The 21,778-nt window shown below is 40.8% G+C and overlaps 1 protein-coding gene across 1 annotated transcript; it reads right to left on the bottom strand.

The window, feature by feature from the left end:
• Position 1: 1 nt before the first annotated feature.
• On the bottom strand, positions 2–20,996 carry LOC129118968 (protein ELYS-like). The gene is made up of 26 exons (XM_077175744.1): positions 20,737–20,996; positions 19,440–19,693; positions 17,731–17,911; positions 16,731–16,938; positions 15,468–15,584; positions 14,697–14,781; positions 13,131–13,281; positions 12,040–12,172; positions 11,772–11,953; positions 11,251–11,312; positions 10,440–10,568; positions 8,970–9,060; positions 8,792–8,881; positions 8,461–8,601; positions 7,591–7,695; positions 7,016–7,118; positions 6,592–6,715; positions 6,427–6,483; positions 5,280–5,426; positions 4,213–4,400; positions 3,892–4,036; positions 3,667–3,798; positions 2,369–2,516; positions 2,136–2,283; positions 1,445–1,643; positions 2–135 (listed from the first exon to the last, which is right to left on the bottom strand). The coding sequence occupies exons 1-26, from the start codon at positions 20,855–20,857 to the stop codon at positions 106–108; spliced, it is 3,471 nt and encodes a 1,156-aa protein (XP_077031859.1). The 5' UTR covers positions 20,858–20,996; the 3' UTR covers positions 2–105.
• Between the last annotated feature and the right edge of the window lie 782 nt (positions 20,997–21,778).

Below are 21,778 nucleotides of genomic sequence, written 5' to 3'. Positions count from 1 at the left end.
CAAATCACATACAGATTGATGCTTTGTAGTCTCATAGCTGTGTCGAAGATTGCTTTATGGATGTAGTTCACTATATGGTGGGGTTTTAGGTGCTGCTTCTTAAGTTTATGCTGTCACTGCACTGTCTTCAGTAACCTAAAGTTAAAAAATGTCTGTTAATGCTTTATTCAGTAGCAAGCAGACTAATTTCACACCGAGCTAGAAGAAATTCAAGACACAGAAAAGCTGCTTTTCCCTTCCACTCACCCCTGAATGTGAAACATACGTACTACGTTACAGTTGAGAGTTTATGTATTTGAGGCACAGGGATCAGAGCAGTTCCTGTGTGCAATTCACATGCTCTGTTTCTCTTCAGAACTGACGATTTGCCACTGCCCATGACCAGGAGCAGTTTTCCAACACAAGGTGTGTACACGGCCAGGGGTGCCCATCACATAGCAGTGCCCTCTGGCTGTGGAGCAGTGCAGAGTGACCCACTGCCTCTGACAGGGTAAAATACAATTGGGTCCCCAGTGCTTAAAGATTCAGTCATGATAACAAGTTATTTTTCAAAATTCCTGAAGAAACAAAATATAGCATCTTGTTGCCTACAATGTTCTCTCCTATCCCCGTAATTTTTGCAATTTCTACGCTGCTCTTTTAAAAGGCACATAACCCTTATTCCACAAGACAGTGTTTTCAATTGCTGTATTCCAGATGCCAGTCAACAGAGCAACAGCCGCAGCTTATTTCTGCACTAATTAATCAATCTGCACACAAGATGAAGGGATAGTGCTGTAAAAATACCTACATATCCTCATGTAGCACTGTTCAGGTTTTCCTGGCTCAGAAATGTTTTACAGTATTGAAAGAGTTAGAAAGGAGAAGGATGAAGCTAGTTCAATAGTATAGATGATATTTCCTAACAAGAAAAAGGTTATAATTCAGGGAGATGGCAGTGACTGGAAATACAGTTTAACACAAACCACCTGATAGGCAAAACTGCTGCAGAGAGTCATCACTGAATCTGACAGAGACTGACATCACTGACATTGCTCAGTTGTCATTCATAACACTGGATTAAGAGTTTGAAGCACAGTTCTTAATTGTAGAAATGCACATCAAACTAGACAAAGCTACTTGGCACTTAAGTAATGACATGGTTAAGCCACAAATTGCATCTTTAGGCAGCTAAGTACAGACTGAAAAGTCCAGGTTGAACTTTGTTCCATGCAATAAAAACAAGTGTATTTCTCAAAGCTGTGGGACAAGGTGACCGCTGCAATTAACTGAAAACTAAACTTTCCCTCTCTTTCCATTTTACTGCTGGAAAAGGACTGTGTATACAATAACTACATGCATGCAAAAAGTATCTCAGCATTTGAATCCAGGGGTTTCATTTTAAACAAAGCAGATCACAAGCTTCTGGTTTGGTTGGTTGCTACTGACTTTTTAAAATACAAACCTTGACCACAAGGCGCGTTTCCAGTACATTCAGCTCTGATGCCCTTGGCAGATTGTTTTGGGAGCTGGAGCGATGCGCGTTTGCTCTCAGGGGGCTGGATGCCACAAAAGAAGTAGAAGCTCTGCATGGGGACTGCTGCTGGGTCTCATCCTGTGCCACAGAGCGGGAAGGAACAGGATGAACCACCAAATCCAGCAACCTGTTAAAATACTCATTTTACACTAGGAAAATCAAGAAATAAATTAAAAAAAACACATGCTGTGATGCTGACAACACGAACACTCAGTGAACAAGAACTACAGGTAAACCCTCACTGCTGGGGTGATACATTAGGCCCACATAGAAATGACAGGCACTTCTTTCTGTTCGTCTGTTAAAGTGTACACCAAGAGCTTGGTGGTGGTCAAAGCTTTAGTTTCAGCTGTCTTAAACTCTGTAAACACATTTCTCATAATGTAAACACATGTATTTGCCTGACTAAGATTATCATAGCAGAAAAGTATGTTTCTCCACATAGTACTTATGATGAATTGTGTCTCAAACGTATATTTTATGTGCAAAAAAAGCAAAACAAACCTATTTTCACATGTACCTTCCCACCAAGACACATAATTCACAGAGATTTCTCTCCTTTTTCTGTCTCCCTTCAAACACATAGAACAAGGCTAAACTTTGTGAAAAGGCTGCTTACTTCTTATATTCCGAGAACTTGGTTGTCTTGTTTCCTAGCCATGCTTCTTTAAATCTGGACAGTACTTTACTGATGAAACTTGTTCTTGTATGCACATTTCCTGCATTAGCCTGCCTTGTTGCTGTTGATAATGGCTTTGGCCTTGGGACTGTAAAGCAAGAGGGAAAAGTATCAGCCTTGTGTATTCAAAGTGACAGCCAGCTGCACATCCTAGCTCCCTTCTCTAAAATTACCTTCTCTTAAGACTGATGAAGGCAAACGGTACGGCTTGGCTCTCTCTACTGCCAGCTTCCTTTGAACTGTGGGAAGGATCTTGATATATTGGTCTAAGAGAGAATTTCTGGCTACTGCTCTCTCTCTCAAGCGAGGATCACGACCATTCTGACAAAGGAAATGTGTAAAGCAAGAAGTTAACAATTCACCAGAAGTTCATTGCACAGGATGTCTCTGCTCTTTCCAACTAAGGCCTAAATTTGCTCTACAGACAAAGGACAACAAATCCACTGCACAGAACCACAGCAAGGTCCACCCAGGAGCACACACCAATTTCACCTGGTAGTTTTGGATAAGTGCAAAGAAGACTGGAATAAAAGCAGAACATAAAACTCCTAGTTAAAAGGACTCTGGCACTTTGCAGAGCCTTATTCTTACGTACATACTTTTTAACACATGCAATTTTCAAATGGCTTATGGAAGAGCAGGCTTTCCCCTGGTTATCATGAAATATAGATGTCTGAGATTACTGAATACACAGGGCAACTGCAAATTATGTTGGACAAAATGATGGGAAAATTAGGAAAATCTACTTAGACACACGTTCTGTCTGGAACACAGTTTTCACACACTTAAACCTTCCAAGACTACCTTTTAAGTTTGATTTACTGGAAAAATACACTTTCAAAAAGCAACACATGCACCAGAGATCCCTAAGAGAAGTTCACATAATGCAGAATTTGATCTGGATATTTTGAGAAACATAAGTTAGAATTCATGTCATAAAATTGGTAGCATGAAACTACTGGAATCAGAGAGCTTGCATGCGCTATAATTTAAGAAAATAAAAAACCCAAAACCACAACTAAACCCCACTACACGTATTGGACCTGTTGAGCATCCAGACTGCTCTTGGGTAAAAGCAAGATACAAGATGTGACATACAACATACTCTTTATTCCACAGAAAAAACTGACACAAATAACTTCCCTAGCTAAACCATATATAACAGCAGGATTTGAGGAACTGAATGAAAATATGGGATCGTAGAAAAGATACCTATTTTTTGTCAGATACAAACAAACTTTCAGTGGAGTCAAGCACTGAACATTTAATTTATAACTTCACACGGCAGTTTGCAGTAGTAAAATTATTTCACCCACCTTTTAGGTTGAGTTGTAACTTGACATGTAGGAACTTATTCCTATTCTTTCAAAGAGTGGTATAAAAGACAAAGCAAGATTTTTCTTGAGGACTATCAAAAGTGATCAGTCACACTGACAGAAATATGCATACTCAGCAGGACTGTTACCCTTACCGTCAGATTGGCCTTCATGGATTGATTCAGCTGGAGTGCTGGGATGTAGTTGGCACGCTGCAGATGGTGGACTAAGAGGAATTCATGGTTCTGAACACCAGATTTGGTCTGTAAAAACTTCTCCAAACACTCCTGTGAGAAATAACACATTTCAGACATCATTACCATTCTGCCTCTTCTCTTGCCAAACAGACAAGGTTTTTTTTGTTTCTTCTCCAAACTCACTTTTTCTGTGTCTGTGAAGGGCAGCTTCAGCAAATCCTCCATCAGTCCCATCTCCTGACAGATTTCATACATGTGCTTTAGCAACTCTTCTATGTTTAACTTCGTGGTGTGTTGCTGCAACAGACCCCAAGCCTCCACCATGCACCTGCAGTTAAGGTTTAGGACATGGAAAGGAATGGGAAAACTGAGGCCAAAAAGATACCCCACAGTGATAGTATCCATTCAAAGCTCAAAGGAAATGGAGGGGAGCCCCTCCATTTTTGTGCCATCAGTTCTCCACATTTCCCAAGATGTGAATGCCAGGAGTGGAGGTTTCCTTACCTATTGGACAACAGCACGGTGAGGAACAGCCGCACCTCGCTGCTGCTGGACATTGACGGCTTCATCATCTGCATGTACCTGAGGGCTCGCCTGTGCTCCCCCTGGCACATCAGGGACTGGATTATCCTCATGTGTTGCCATGACACAGTCTTGAGTGTAGCTGGATGGAAGAGCAGGGCCAGGGAATTCTGGACAAGTTGAGAACAACTTCATTACCAGAGATACACACACCCATGCAACAAAGAGTCAAAACTTTCTGCAGCAAGGCTGGATGTGCGTTAGACCAACTTAGAGGTCTCAATAACAAAATACTTGATCCAGGACACATCAGCAGCAAGGCTGGATGTGCATTAGACCAACTTAGAGGTCTAAATAACAAAATACTTGATCCAGGACACATCAGCAGCAAGGCTGGATGTGCGTTAGACCAACTTAGAGGTCTAAATAACAAAATACTTGATCCAGGACACATCAGTAGAAATTCTTCAGGTATTTGCAGGGAAAAAAATCAGGGATAAAATTTTGAATGTCTTAAAAGGAACGATTCAGATTTTTCAAAGTTCATGAAACTCTGTGGACAAACATCCCTTTTTATAAATACATTACTAAATAATAAGTTACTCGACAATCAAATTGGTTCTATTCGTATAGTGACAGGTAAAAAACCTAAAGCATTAGGAAGATCAGGCTGACATATCACTCCTGCAGTCTTTTTTTGTCTCAAATGTTCCTGCTACCATCAGTTTCCATGCTTCAAGTACCAAAAAACTCTTTTAGAATCAGTGCCCAACCAGTCTGCTGAAAACCTCCTAAAACAGAGATGGCTTTGCAAATTCAAATATTAAGCATTATTTATGCTGATTATGCCTTTGTTTCAATCAATTTCTGTCAAAGTAGTTAAAATTTCAAATCATTAACTTGTTGCTGAAGATGTCAGACCAGTGTTAAAAAAAAAGCTTCTTATGCTCTTAGGTGCTTGTAACACCTAAGTACCAATTTAAAAAAAATTGTTATTGGTTACAGCTCTGCAGTGCAATGTGTGTCTAACTCAACTGTTTCATACTTACTTCATAATCATTGTGATCTAGAAGCCAAAACCCTCGAATCAGCTTAACAAGACCCCAAGGGATAGCAAAGGCAGTTGGAAAGGAGTCAATTGAAGTTTCTGTTTTATTTGGAAAGATATGGATGATATCCAGCAGCAAGTAAATTGTCTGAGAGTATCTAATTAAGGCAAATAAATCGCTAAGACCAAAAACTTGTATCACAGTACACTTAGCAAAACAATGAAATAAGAATATGAAAATTGTAGAAAGCAGAACATCCCAAGGTATTGATCTTGCCATTTTAAGCTATTAAAACCCTTTATATCAATAGTCAGGTCCTAATCTCAAAACTATATTCTGAATATACTTCCAGAAAGAAACACTTGTGGATTTCTGGAAGGCAATCAAAAAGGCAGCTATTGGGTGTTTATATACTGCTCTTACAAACCCAGGCTTCTGCTTCTGTCAGTGAAGCTACCAGCTGGACACTCAACACACTTCAACATCCAATACTTAATTATTATTAAAGAAAACAAACTCTACAGCTGTTTTATTCTCCTCATTTCCTGTCTTCACAAAACCAACATAAATTGTGGTGCCCTTACAATGCAACTTAGCACTGACTGATTGAAATTGTGTTTAAAACTGCATGTGGATCATGTCTGAGTAAGGCAGCTTGGGACCACAACCATTTTTAACCCTTTGTTTTCCAGCCTCCTTTCTTCGTTTAGCCAACAAACAACAAAGGAAAGTCTGCATATTCCAGCAGCTTAAAAATTAGGCTTCAGCCCAATGACTGTTCTCAACCCCCTCTTTATTATTCTGTGTGCTTGTACTTTTTACACAAAAAAAAGCAAACACTGTTAGCTGGGCTGGGAAACAAATCAGCAACTGGAAAACCATTCCTACAAACCCTTCTGTTCTGAAGCAGCATATTTCAGGCACTGTTCTAACACACAGTCCTTTACTACAGAAAGGAGTGCTTAAAAAAATTAAAAACTATTAATGTTTTGAAAGAAACTAAGCGAGGTTTTTATCTTGAATATTTTAGGGAACCTGTTTGCTTGTATCAGAAAAGAATTTGCAAAAAAACACATAGGTGACAAACATGTAAGAACATGTATGTTGTTATTACTGAAGGAGAAATAACAGAATCTGGAAAGGATACAATTGCATGTTTGTCGCTTTCTTCAATGCTTTCTAGCAAATAGAGATCCAGCAGTGCCTGAAATGAAAGATGAAAAGGTTTTCTAATGCTCCTGTCTTTCAACATCATTGGCTTTAGGGGACTGCTGCTGCTGCTGCTGGGGTTTCCAGTGAACACAACACTCACATGTAAACTAACAGGTGGGTATCTCCCGGTGCCGCCTTCATCTCTCCGCCACAACTTCTCCACTTCCTCTCCCAACTGGGAAACCATTCCATCAATCATCAAGCAATCAGAATCCCATTTGCCTCTGCAACAAAAGGGACCAAGGGCTTGCACAGAGTAAAACACTCATTCCAGCCTCTCAGTGTCACAGATTTCGGGAGTCAGAGCAAAGATGGTCCTTAGCTCACAATCATCTTATTCATTAAGGAGTCCAACGCACAAACCCAAGAGAAGAGTTGCAATGACCTTTTGGGTTCCAGGCTTGCTTTCATGCTCTGTTACGTGTAATGCCAAGGAGTGCAGACAAAGGCTTTTAACTGCAAAAATAACCACTCTCACACAGTCTAACAGTGGCAGCTTTCTAGAGAATTCCTCTAAGTCTTACCTTGATAAGCGCTCGAGTTTCTGTCGGTGACCCGAATAGTAGCTCTGAATCAGAGGGTAATTGTAGAAAGGTCTGGACAAATGCATGTGATCATCTTGATCATCTACAGGTGATAAAGTAAAAGCAAGTTAAAGTAAGACCACGTTTTTCAACTAAAACTTTGGTCTAGACAGACAGAAACCACACAGCCTCCAGAAGCCTCCAACTCTCAATCCAATCCTGTTTCTGCCTTTGCTAAAGGAGAACTAAGACAAAACTACTACTGCTGCAAACTGCAGAACTACAACTACTTCTTGTCTCAAGATCAGTTTCATGTTTGCGGTTGATGCTGCATTCAGAGCATGTAGGGTAAGCTCAAGGCTACTCCTAAATAAACAACTCTCAAAGAGAATGATTTTTTGAATATGTGAGCATCTGTAAAATAATTAAAGCTGAAAATGGAATTTATAAGGTGTCTCAATTAAGAGCATTTCCAAGGTGCACTTTCACCTCGAGCAATAAATCAAAGGTTCAAAACATGCAGGTACTGCTTTTACTGTCAAAATGAATGTGCTGGTACTACAGGTTCTGCTTACCTAAACTTTCGGGAAGAAGACTGGATCGACAGAACCAGATCACCACTTGTACATACAAAAATATGAGGCTGGTTACCATCTGCTTATTTGTCAAATCTGAAAAACCTGAAAGAAAGGCAAAACATGATTTGAGTTTTGCAATTCCTTTCATTTTACAAAACACCCTTTGCAGAACAAACAAAGTGTGAACAAACACAGTGGAAACCTGTCTTTGTAGTTGTCCCTCTGGAACACTTATGAATTTGAAGGAAAAAAACCACCATTCCACCCCCCACCAAAAAAAACCCCAATCACTACAAAGAAACAGAATCACGAAAGATTAAAATTGAAAAATAAAGCCTAAACTATAAGATACACTCAAGAAGACAACATTTGTTTTCCATGTAGCAGAGATTTTTGCTTTAGCCAAAGAGATTATAGTCCTCTTTTTCCCTCAACATGCCAACAACAATTTTTAAAATCAGAAGCCAAAAAGAACTCAAGGAAATTCCTTTACTCATTTTGGTTTCCTTTCTATTTCCCAGCAATGTGCACACAACTATCAATTGCTAGCTAACAATTGGGAACACTTCTCAGCATTACCACACTCTCTTGCTGCAATTGCTGCGCCCAGGTTCTTATTCAGCTCAGTGCTGAACCAGTGCACCCTCTCCTACCCAGCCTCATGAACTCCACAACAAGCTGCTCCCCTGCACTCAAAGTGGCTTAAATCAAAGTCCCAACTGATCAGATTTAAGCCTCTCCTCCCAGCTCAACCTGACTCTCTCCCAACCACCCAAAACAACAATGGCTCCTGTCTCCACCGTTACAACCCAAGCATCTTCCAAATGTTAACTACCAGACCAAAGGCCTAGCAGGGCTCTCACCAACCTTTCTCTGTAAGCTCTCGGGCTTCTGTTAGGAAACAGTTCAGGACTGTGCTGAGGTTGCTCAGCAGCAGCTGGCAGTGCTGGAGGGACTGTAATGTCTGGGGGTCAATGAAGTTGCAGGAGCCATCAAACAGCGGAACACCTTGTCAATGAGAAATATGGAATCATCACTCAGCAGAGCAACTGCACACTTCCAAACTTCAACACTTCAACAACCACAAGAGACTTCAAGAACCACTTAAAGAACCAGCAGCATACACTGGCAGAGTAGTGAAGAAGATCCTTTAGAAAGAATGACTCCAGGTTTCAAAAATCACCACACCACTACTCACATATTTGGTCCAGTTCATCTTTTGTACAGATCACTTTGTTCCACGTCCACTCAAGAACAAACCGTAAATTTACAGCAGAACTTGGCTGCTCTTTAAAAACAGAAAACAAAAAGGACATGAAGCCACAATTTCTAACCAAAACACACACACCACATAAAAACAATGGAAGCAGCATTACCTTCAGAAGTCCAGTGTTTAATGCATCCCGTCAGAAGTTCCAAAGAACCTGTCTGCACAGCAGCTGACAACACTGCCTCTAACTGCTCCTCCTGAACAGGACAGACAAAAGCAAATCACAACCTCACAGACTTCTCCTCTCAGTCTCACCTTGATAAACACTGCAGCTTCTCTCGGTGACCCATGCAGTAGCCCTCAATCAGACACTACCTGAGCCCCTGACAGAAGTGTTTGCTTCTGACTGGTTACCCACTCAGACATTAGCTGCAAATGCTGCTACTTCCATATTCTTGACTCTTTCTTCATTCTAGACACAGGCTGGACTGCTGGCTGGTTTGAGGAACACAGGAATGTTTTCCTCTGACATTTCAACTTCATGCAGGCTAGTTTCAGTCTCCATTTCTGTGCCTCAGGGTTTCAGTCTTCATTTACAGAGTTCCAGTTAACTGTTTCCAGTAACATCCTCTGCTAATACCCATTATGCACTTTGGGCACACCCCTTTGCCATCAGGAGCACGTGAAGGGGACAGAGCAAACACCACTGTGTTTGCATGGAAACAGTGAAGCTGAGGCCAAGCAGCTCCTGAGACTAGCAAGACAGGAAGCAACTTTGACAGCCAAAACATTAAGTTTCAATTTGTTAAAGCACTATAAAGAAGCGAAACATTTCAGTTCTAATGGGCTGGAATTTCAGCCTGTTCAATTACTGTATTCTAATGCCATGGCAGTCCTTGAGAAGGATAATGCACAGGCATGCACACACATGGGAAAGAATGTAGCAGCTAATTCCAGCTGGTGTTCAGACATTTATTTCAGGTGAAATGATCCTGCAAAGAAATTTACATTTTTCTTTTCTTTTCCTTGTCTCTCTTTTTTCTAAAAGATACTCAAAAATATGTTTTCCTTCTAAGTTAAATTATTACATTCAAAGACATTTCTACACATTCTGTCATTTGAAAGCAAGTGTGATACTTCCATTTTTTCTGAAATCTGGTTTCAGACAAAGAAACATGCCAAATACTCCTTAGAGTGGCCAAAGAAATTCAAACCCAAGCTTCTTAACCTAATTCTGAAATTTCTCTTTCTAGCATCCAAAAGCAGTCCCTGCTCAAATGCATAACAAGTCTCTGAACAATATAGTCATAATTCAGGAAATGTCATCATAAAACTTCTTGCTTTCCCAAGTTACTTCCCAACCAGAGTTGACATTAGAATATCTAATGAGAATGTAAGAGCCTACATCAGCCTTGCAAAATATGTATTATGTGGCCTGGGTCAGCTTGCACAGAGGGTTCTTCCAAGTCAAATTCGGAGTTTGGATCTAAGAATATTATTATTTCTGCTAAATAATGTCAACACCTACCTCTTAGAGCAACTTGCAAGTAAAACTCAGATGGTCATGTCTTGTAGCCCCTACAGCCTTCAGACAAGATGGATATATTTCCCCCTGGATTTTCCAGCATACACTCACCTGACTCAGGCTGGATGGCTGGACATCAACCAGTCTTGGAGACAGCAAGCCAGCTACAAGACACCGAGAGTAGCTGTCACGGATGGCTTCACTTATTAAAGGACCAGATTTCTTCAAAAACTTCAGGGTCTGCAACATCAATCAAAACAGGTTAAGACAGCATTCAATCACAAAGGTTCTGCCTTAAAAACAACAGCCAAACTAATGGTTTCAATTTTTAAAAAAATACCCTGTAGAAGAAAATACCAACCCTTGCAATGCTAAAGGAAGCATTTTCCAGCCTGTCTGTCAATACACAGGCCTGGTATTTTCCCTGACACATTACATTTTGTAAAAGTTCAACCTAACACACAACTTTAAATCACACATCTGTGCTTGTTGGTGCTGAAGCTGAAATATTTAGTGAGCTGGAACTTAATTTGAAAGGGTTTGTCAAAAGCTGTGCAGTGGCTCAGAAATTAGAATTTGGCCAAGGTTGAGAGAAAAAACATGCATTTCTTCCTCAACAGTTAAATCACTTTTCCCTCTCTCCATGCTCAAGTTCATCAGGGATCGAGACCCTAACTCCACACCATACAAAGAAGTAAACACTTTCCCCAGCTTCCACCCCACTCGTCCTTTCCAGCCATTCCATCCCTGCTCATGCCTCCCTACAACACTGCCATTTGCATGAAACTGGCACGATATGACTGCAGCTATGCATGTGCATGGGCAGTGTGAGCATCAAGTGGTCTCTGACACTCAAAGCACTGCAAGAGAAAAGTTACAGAAGGTTCATCTCTTGACACTCTCAAGACAATAAAAAAGTCACCTCCTTCTGGAAGCCGGTGCAAGTCATGTGAACAACTCCCGAGCTGAGCAAGCAGGTCACATCTGCAGAAACAAGCAACATTTGACAGACCTTGGCACCTTCTCACCAGTTCATGCTTTATAAATACTGCTGTCTGCAAAGACAAACCTCCAGCACCACTTTTCCTTCATCACATCACTTACACACATCCCAGAAAAAGGAGTTACTCTCTGTCTCTAGAAACTTGAGTGCCACCCAGTGCTGTGCTTTGTGCCTCAGCTCAAAGGCATTTCATTTTGGGACCATCACCCCTTCCCAGGCCATGTTACAGAAGCCCCAAACCCAAAACTCAGCTGCCTGTCAGATATGTTTCACCAGACTAAGTGCCTTGTCAGGACAAGGTAACCAGGTTGGAGAAGGTTTGTGGGGCTTTTTTTGGTTTTCATGTGACAAACAATGAACAAGAAAGAGAACCACTCAAGTGGCATTTGACCTCCACCAAAGCTTGCCACTATTCAAATGAAAAGCAGTGAAATACCTACCAAAATTATAGGTGCTTGGATTAAAGAACTGTTCAGGCGGTGGATAAGAAGGAGGAACTCCTCGACTCAGACTACGCTCGTGTACCAGAATATCCAAAATGAGGTTTGGAGAAGTCATGCTTATTACAGGATCCAGCGACCACAGGGCAAAATAGGGGCAATCATGAAGGAATTCTTCTGGCCTTAAAGAAAACAAGTGCACATGTTCAATAGCAATTTTTAAATTAACCTTTTGTAGGGATATTGAAACGTCTTAATTAAAACTTACCCTGGTGATTCTGGCATTTGAGCATGATACCAGCGATTGATGTCAAACACTCCCAAATGAACAGATGGTTTTTCTTGACCATAGGTATTCACTTGCCAACTGAAGATTGATACACTGGTGTCAGGAGAGATTACTGTCAAAGACAAGACATTGTTTCTTACTGTAGAAAATATGAGATATTTGCTGTTATTTCATTCATGAAACACAGCTCTTTACTTAGGAATGATAAAAAAATTATGAAATAGCAACCATCTCTGCAATAGATTTCAGTGCCTCTTTTTCTTATTCAAATTATATTTGTTTTAAGCAAAATCAAATACACATTTATTAATTAAGTTTTGCATGCTGAATGAATAATTATTTGGGGGATTTGGGGTTTTTTAATGGGGTGGCTTGTATTCAACAAGCTGTCATGTAGGCTGACAAAACCTTGGTAGTTTTCCACCAGGCACATTTCCAGTCACTTTTCCCTGAGCCTGTAGCATTGCAAAAGGTGTTTGAAACTCCTACAACTGGCCTTGGTCCATCAATCCAGCCTGTGCAGAACCCTCTGCAAAGCCTTCCTACCCTCCAACAGATCAACATTCTTGTTCATGATGGTGCTGTCCCAAACTTACTGAGGGTGCACTTGATCCCCTCATTCAGATCATTGATGAAGATATTTCACAGGACCGGCTCCAGTTCTCAGCCCTGGGGAACTAGATTCACTGGATGCACATTGGATGCAGCCAGAGGTTTGAGCAGGATAAAAAAAAAATCAGGTAACACTCCTAAGCAACAGAATGATCTTACTGTTCAATGCAGACAACTGGCAGAACAAACTGACTGACCAGCCTTATACAGATGACCCCACACACTGTTCCAGCACCCTAGCAAACATAAAATAAAACCTACTTTTTCCCTTAAAGAATGATGTTCAGAGGGATAAGAAGTCTCACATAACTTAAGCACACAGGTTTTTTTGATTAGCCCAACAAGGTCAGCTAGATGAATATTTAAGACTTTAGGACTGTGGGTACAGAACAGCATTCATTGATCAGATTTCCAAACCATGCAGTTCAGAATAACCAAACAGGGACATCAGAACAAACCTTCATTAACATTGTCCTCTCTGTCAGCATGGTTGCAAAATTTTTCTATGGTCTGACAGCTGAGGAATTTAGTATTGCTGGTCTGCCCTCTCCAGGGAAAGATTCCACCAGAGAGATCTAAACTGAAGAGCTTGACACAACATGTAAAATCCTGGGGGGAAAAAATTAAGAAGAGAGGAAAGGCAATTTTGAAATAACAATATACATTATACCTAAGTATGAATTAATGCAAATATCTGATATAATATGCTTATTTTACTGTATGTTTCCCATCAACAGGAATTACATCTGACATGCAAGAGAATTAAGTGTCAAGTCATAATGAGCAAGTTTTACTCTAAAGGCTTTTGCACATTTTCAAAATTTAGCATTTCCCTAACATTAGTCTAGATCTAAACATATTTTGTAGAATTTCTTGCATTATCAAACTGTCATTACAAACCTGAATATATACTTACAAAGAGACATCTAAAACAATGCAACACACCTTCACACAAAGCCTTTGCTCCATGTTTTGATTACAGAACCTGACATTAGAGCAGCTAAAGTTCTGTCAGGGGACGTTATCGATAGGCACATCAGTAGAGTGCTCACCTCTCTAGTAACAATGAGAACTTCCTAGAGATTTAAAACCTTCTTTCAAAGGTTTTTGAGCTCTTATCAGGGAAATATCCCTCAATTCCTTATGGCGAGGACATGGGATGAACATGGACAATGTGTTTAAGATCCCAAATTACTACAGAGCAAGAAAACTGCCTTGAGATACGCAGAAATAGATATACAGAAAGGATGGCCCTGAACCTCTGCCACCACCATTTTCTAAGGAAGCATTAAATGAAATACTGTCTTTCCAGTACAGCCTTCATTTAACCTGTCTACCAAACAATATGTGAATATGTGTGTACTGTGGACAAATAGCTGCTCTACAATAAAGAAGCCCTACAAAACACCAAACTAAAAAAAACCAGCAAAACCACTTCCAAGCAAAAAATGAGTTTCCAAAACTTTCAGAGATCTAAAATGAACTGTCATGAAACAACACATTCTCATTCTATACATTTAATTCATTTAATCTGAGAAGAGACAAGCTTTCTCTTAATGGTTCCAGGAAATGCTACAAATGAATATCAAAGGTGTCTAAAAAAATATGAATAAATTAAAAAGTCTTTCATTATTGAAAAGAAAAAATGGTAACATTTGTCCTGAAACATGCACATTCTATTCTATTTTATTCAGAAATTTTGGAAATAACAGATACACATGCACAGTAGTTAAGAAAAACCAAAACCATCTCTTTGAAAAACTAACATGAAGTCTAAGCAAAGAATCTCATCTTATAAAATGACTAAAGATAAAATCAATTTTAATAAAAAATGCAGACCAGAACAAGATGTCCACCATACCAAGGAACAGTTCCATAAGATAAAACACTACAATGCCATAAACTCATCAGGCATTCATTTTAATGACTAGAAATTCCAGCTTTCATTCGTATACAAAGAGCCAACTTAACTGATACTCAGGGAAACTTTATCTTTTAATCTCTCATATACAGGCCTGTCTTACCTCATACATGACTTGTCCTGATGCCAGACATTTCCTGCCACCAAATGCTAACTGCAACAGATGTAAATTCACAGCATTCCCTTCACTGAAAAAGGTATAAAAGAGGAGATTTGATTACAAAGCTGCTTTACAATCCTCATTATCAATTTATTAGATCTAGGCTGGATCTAGGCTGAAACTGACTTAAGAGCATGCTCTTGCTGAAAAGAAAAACACTGCTTCCCAGTGCATGACAACTGGTCACACTTAGCCAGTAAAACAGAAAGGAGGAAATTTTTACACAAACAGCTTCAGGGGCAAATGCTAACTATGCCTTTGTTTGGAAAGCTTTAATATGCAACATGGACCTAAAATTGTTGTAAATAGCTTTTCACAGTAAAGCATTCTCCATGAAAACTGCTTTGCAGTCAAGCTCAAGAAGACTGCCAGTCTATAAACAGGCTGGGCTAAGTAGTTTGCTGACACTGGGAGAGCGAGACGTATGTTTGTCCCCTTCCCACCTAAGTTCCAGTCCCTCTCTTGCATGCAGTGCACCCTTCTACACTCTTGACTTTTTCCTTATCCCAGCTGGAAGCCATTGATTTGTTTGCTGAACACTGCTCCTTTTCTGCCAGGGAAGCTGAACTTGCACACAAGGACTCCATAGAATTCTGAAGCTCTCATGAAGCAACCAGCAATACTGTCATTGTCCTCTTTTAGGGACAACTCTGTGTGAACAAATATTAAAAAAAAAAAAAGCAAAATCAGTGGCCTATTGTAATTTTTATTCACCTTTGTTGTGTAGACTGAACAGCCCATAAGTAGCAACAATTTTGAAGATCATTCTCAGGCTCCTGAAAAGTAAGAGCACAGACAGGAATCCTTCCTCCTCCAAGCTGAGTGTAGTGCCTACAGGTTTGAAAAAAAAAATAGAAAAGACAAATAATGGAGGCAAGCAAGTGACTACCTTTTATGCAGCAGTCAAGGTGAGGAGATTTCTGTCCATCAAAGCAATAACCTCTGTTTATGTCCTCCTCTGCCTGAGGAGGAGGAACAGAAATGATTAGTTCAGCTGCTAGGGAAAACACTGTTCCTATTGTTGAAGCCTACTTCAACATATTGAACTTAATATGCAGTAAACCTGAACATATTTTAAAAAACACCAAACAGAAGGAGCTTCTCATTTCTTTATTTGGGCATTGCAAAAAACATTTTCTTTCAGACTTCTGAACCTTAGTTGTACCTTCACAATCTTTTCCTGACACCTAATTATGCCTCCACTGTCTATTTATGTATCAGTAATTATGGTGAGTAACTGCAGATTTGCTAAAGTAAACCCCTATCTGAATTTTGCCACGTATTTAAAGTTACATTGCTCTTCAGCAGATTTTAGATAATTTCTTAATTTTACTATTGTTTATAAATATATATGCTTCTTATTCTCATCTCCAAGGCTTCCAAGGAAAAATTGGTCCACGTACATCAATGCTTTGGAATAGGTCAGTCCCCTACTTGCATGAAGGCTGAAATGTAGGAAAGAATATGCTTTCAGGCACAGATCAGCTATTGAATTATCATGTCTCACTCATTTTATCCTGGTCCCTTAAAAATATATAATCACCAAAATCACATTATTCAGATACTGAAGCCTTTCAGTGCATACCCTCATTGCAGTAACTGGTTCTAAAAAATAATTTCTAAAACCCGTCTCATGGAAAAACACACATTGCCTTCTTTCACTGAATATGACTGGACAGAACAAACTGACTTAGAAAAATCAGATCTCCCACACCCCTGCTGTCTGACATGTTCAGTACATTCCACAAGACCTCTATGCACAGGCACGGTAAGAAGTCAATTGCAGTCCACGGTAGAAAAGGTGCTGTACTTAATCCATGTATGAGTTAATACTTCAGAAGAGGATTTCTGAACACCCCAAGGTTATACCCAACATCCCACTCATGGAAAAAGGGCTCTTGAAATTAATATATTTCCTGAAGCAAAAAATTGAGAACTCTGCACCACCAAGCATGCCAAGTGGAAGTGACTACTTACGCCCTCTTCAAGGTTTTCATGTTCCCCAGTGACAAGTAGCCATCAGAAAATCCCACAATGAGCTGGTTGCTTCTGCTTATGTAGCACAGGGTTGATACAGCTGTTCCTGAAGGACTTCGCAATTGAAAACAGAGATGCCTCCCTTCCCGGGTCACAGCTTCTCTTCTTTGTGGAACTTCAGCAGGAATTCTAGTGACAACTTCTAGATCTACACACATAAAAGCATGTGAGAAATGAATGCATTATGCCACTTCAGTTGCACTTCAAAACTGATGTGATTATATACGTGATACAATGTGTATAATCTAGTTCTTCAAACAAAACACCCATTTTTTCAGCACCTTATTTTGGCTATTCCTGTTTCTGCACCCATTCAGAAAACTCTGAGAAGGACTCTCCAGTAGGACAGGTATTCTCTCTATTTCAAAACTGGGTACAAATGTAACCATTGTAGACAAATTCCTTTATTGGGCCTTATGAGAAAGCTACTTCTAGGGATATGAGCTCCTGAAGCCACTCTCACAACACCCAAAACAGGGTTTGAAATCTGAAAACACAAATTGCAGGATTCATTCACCCAAATGAAGGACTTTTGATAAGCCAGATTTATTTTAAAACACAAGCCTAAAGCCTGCCCCAAGCCATTGACGGAAACAGGAGAACACTCCCAAGGAATCTGGTACCTCTGACACAACATCCTATCACACAGCTGCACTGACTCAAATGGAAAAATTCCTACCTCCCACTGGCAAGAATCACAGGGACAAAGGGGTGTGGGCAGCAAGAGGCCTTCTGAACATCAGGAGGAGCATTAAGCCACTCCCATTTCTGGATCACTTCAGAACCATACCATGTCACACTGCTGTCTACAGCCAGCAGTGGGCAAGGTCAGAAATGCCAGCAGCCAGTCAGCTCGCTGGCATCTTCATGGGATACAAGCTGGCTTTTGAAAGGAAACATTTTCTTACACCTAAATTCAAGTTTAAAAAGTGCAGCTTACCCGATGCTTCTACTTCATTCTGACTGCAAGATAAATCATCCAAACAAAGGTCAACCAGAAGGACATGGCCAACATCTGTGGCCACTGCTGCCACTCCAAAGAGCCATCGCAGACTCTGGTGCAGGTGCCGCGTGCTCACGCTGGCTCCGCCGTCATTGCTGATGGGCTCGATGGCAGTCACCTGCAGGGAACTGCAGGTTAATGTCAAAGTCTTTGACAGCCCCAGGAGTAATCCTCAGAAGGGAAGCCAGCATCAGCACATCAGAAACAGGACAGGAAATACAGGATTAGACTTCCATGGGAATGAGACATTCCTAGAAAGGGTTGGAGGGAGATGCTGAATAACTAAAATCTACGCTGGCCCCCACTTTGACAGATAATATCCAACGAAAATTCTAAATGCACACCAGCACTCTTACAGATGGTAGGGAAAACTGTAAAAGGCAGCCTAAACCAACAGCAAGAGACCAAACAAGAACTTGCTCAGCCTGAGGCAGGAGCTCTCTCTGCTCCCTGACAGGCCAGGCACTCCCCATGACCTCAGCACAAGGTGGACAGACCCTTCAGCACCCACAGCACACCCAGGACAACACTGACTGCTCCAGCAGAGACACAGGCACACCAGGGCTCCTGCACTCAAGGAGCAGGACAACACAGGAACAGGGGCTATCTTCTGGCCTCTTACAAATGCAGCACCATGAAAGCAGACAGCTTTACATCAGCAACAAAGGTCCGTCTGAAACAAAGACATGAGCGTCACAAGGTGGTCCATCTTTTTATGTAGCTTATTTATCCCTAGAAATGGGGGAAAATATCCAAACTTATAGTCCCTGTGAGTTTTTCTTCTCTCCTGTACCAAGCACATGGTTATGACTGTACTGCCTGGCCACCTGCTTCACAATTCATCTTTCACCTTGAACACAAGAACTCCAAGCTTACAGCTACCTCTAGTAAATTCAGGTAACTTTATTTTCTTTTAGAATTCCTATGATTCAAATTAAATTCTTAATCTTCACTGCTGCTCAGAGGACTAACAAGAATATTTTCATTATTCAAATTATTATCCTTCAAGTCTTAGTGACTGTGATGAGGAAATACAGAACACATCTTGCTGCGCAATTAGACAAGGTTCAAGAGTTGCTGCTTCTAACATTTTTCTTTTAAGGTTAATTTTTTTCTTTTTACTTTTAAGGTTATTTTTTTCATTGTACAACTGGATTCAAATGAATCTTTACTAGCTCTGCATAGAGTCTTCCAACAATTTTCCATGTTGAAGCTCCTGAAATGACATATTTTTCCACTATGCTATGCACTGCTTTTACCTATTCTCCTAGTGTACTGCCAACTCATTCTGAGGAAGAACAAAGAAAACGTTTCTCATTCTCTGAATGCTGCCCTTCTGCCTCATGTAAACCAAGAAAATTTGGGAAAATACCATGTGGAAGTCCTGAAACATGCAATCAATATAAACCCACAAGGAAAATAATATCAGAAACATGGTGTCCCTTAGAGCCTTAAAACAAAAATGACAAAAATGCAGAAAGGGGTGTTGAGAAAAAGGCTCTCTTGGAGGATACTCTGAACTGAAAATATGTTAATACAATTCAGAAAACATACAACCTTCAAAGAGCTGCACCAAAGCTTTTCCTGAAACAGGATAATGCAGCACCAAAAAACACAAAACCTTCATTCCCCCAAAAAATACATACCCTTCCTGAAAAAGCAACTGCTTTAACCACTCTTGAGATCCCAAGGTCATAGAGACAGAGAACACTTCCCTCTGCTTCCTCCAAGCCCACCAGGAGCCCAGTCCTCTTCTGCCAAGAGAACTCCTTCACCACGCGGACGGCGGGAGGCTGCTCGTTCACCCCGCTGAAGCGATAGGCAGAGAGCCGCTCTCCTGTCACTGAGTTCACCACCTCCAGCTGGGGGCCACACGCCAGCCACGCCAGGCCACTTCTGCCTGCAAGGCAAAAGGAACGGCGCTCACCAAATGCCCAGCAGCACAACTGGAACCGCAGCAACGCCACTGGGACCTCCCCTCAAATGCAACAAAGGGAAAGGCCAACCTACCTACACCTGGACAATCATTTCAAATCACCCACTGCAATCCTCAACCAATAATTCTTAAAATTAATAAACCCATTCTTTTGCATCTGTACTTGTCATTCCTGCACTCAAGAACATTCACTCTTTGGGATAAAGATTACAAGAGACTGAGCTCTTGCCTGTACACCATACTTGGCCTGGTTTTGCTAAAAAACACCTAAATATGTACAGGAATACAAGTCTCAAAGCATACTTCAAATACAGCCCATCTAAACCAATTCAGTTCCAGTTTAAGAATTGTGCTTGACACACGACTACTCTGGGCAGGGATTTGGACAGGAAAGTATCTTAAAATGGGCACTGCATGTGTAATTCCAACTTTTACATGAGCTGATCCCAGAAAAAATTCAAAAAGTGGTGTTTCACTCAAGAGTTTAACACTTGCTCCTCTACTGAGGAACTTCAAGCCCAAAAGAAGGATGAGCTCCATTACTGCAAGTACAGCCAAGTAGATAAGATTCTACCTGCTCTTAACAGAAGCCCAGACATCCAGACAGGCATCCAGCTCTACTTTCAGATCACCTAGAAAGTCAACTGCCTAATCTGCTTAGCTGTTGTCAGCAACTCTCACTGGGTCCTCAATCTGCACCCTACTAAATACCTACGAAATACATGAGCTGGTAAAAAGAAATTTGTCCCAAAACAACACTATTTCTTCCTTGAAAACTGCCTTCTATTTCATTCAGAACTGGGGAGGGCATGGTCAGCTCTATTATTTAAATAGCACAGGACTGGAGCAGGCTGTTGCACTTTCAATGCTTCTAATTGTTAAAATATCCTGTTAGCACTATCAGAACCTGATGCATTTTACTTAACGGAACCAACCTGATGCCATGACCCTGTGCTTCAGGCAGTAACAACTTCACACCAAATCCAAATTTAAAGGAAAACGCTCACCTCCAGAAAACTTCCCACACAGTGCAGAGTCTAGGGTGATCTCATCCTCCCCAAGTGCCTCAACAGTCACCTCTGGAAACTGCAGCAGACTGCTCGTTACCTGAGCCGTTAGGTCTCGCATTCTTCACTGGAAATAAAGAAAAAAAGGCAAAGGGACTCATGTCAGCCATAAATATCTTTGAGACTGACCCAAGCTTCATCAGTATGCAGAGACAAATCTCCCACACATCGTTTGTAGCTCTTTTTTTGCTCAAATGAAATGGCACTTGGGACAGTTTTTCATCTCACAGCAGAGCAAAAGGACAATCTTGAGCTTTTTCTCATACCTATGAGATCAAGAAAAAGTACACAGAGGGATGAACAAAATAAATAACAGGGAATAGAACAACACACCAAGTTCAAGTCTACTCATACAGGTTAGCAAGATGTGATCTCAGAAAAATCATATTTCAAAACATTTGTGATTGCCAGGAAGCATAAACCTACAGCAGAAGATAATAATTAGAAAGGATTTCAGCACTCTATCCCAATAGCTCTCAACAGCTAAGATTCTGTATTAGATGCAGACCAAAGGTTTGATTTTCCTTTAAGTGAGAAAACAAAACCAGCACAAATCAGAATTGGACATTAGGGCAAATTTACCCAGCTATCCGCTGTGTCTCTTGTCTGACATGACTCATTTCATTCAAGAGTTGCAGCCTGTCTAACATGGCTCAGACAGCAATAGTTCCTAAAGTCTGTGCTGAGTCAATGCTTGTCTCTATACTTCCTTTACCTGGACAGACAGACATAGGTGCCAAGGGGCTCAGTATAGAACACAGCAGTGAGGTATTTCACTGCTTGTCCCTCCCAGCACAAGCTCTACAATCTTGGCTTTACAGCAGAATTCTAGAATGGCCTTCTGGAACCACTGGCAGCCATCTCATCCAACTCGAGCTGCTCGTCCAAGCCCTGCTGCTCAAGTCACTAAGAAGAGCAGGCTGCCCAAGGCTGTATCCAGGTGGATTTAGAACACTTAATTCTCCAGCAGGTTTTTACAATC

The sequence above is a fragment of the Agelaius phoeniceus genome, chromosome 3 (genome assembly GCF_051311805.1).
Source record: "Agelaius phoeniceus isolate bAgePho1 chromosome 3, bAgePho1.hap1, whole genome shotgun sequence".
Classification (NCBI taxonomy): Eukaryota; Metazoa; Chordata; class Aves; order Passeriformes; family Icteridae; genus Agelaius; species Agelaius phoeniceus.
The sequence above is the reverse complement of the archived record's forward strand: the minus strand, read 5'-3'. Positions and strand labels throughout refer to the sequence as shown.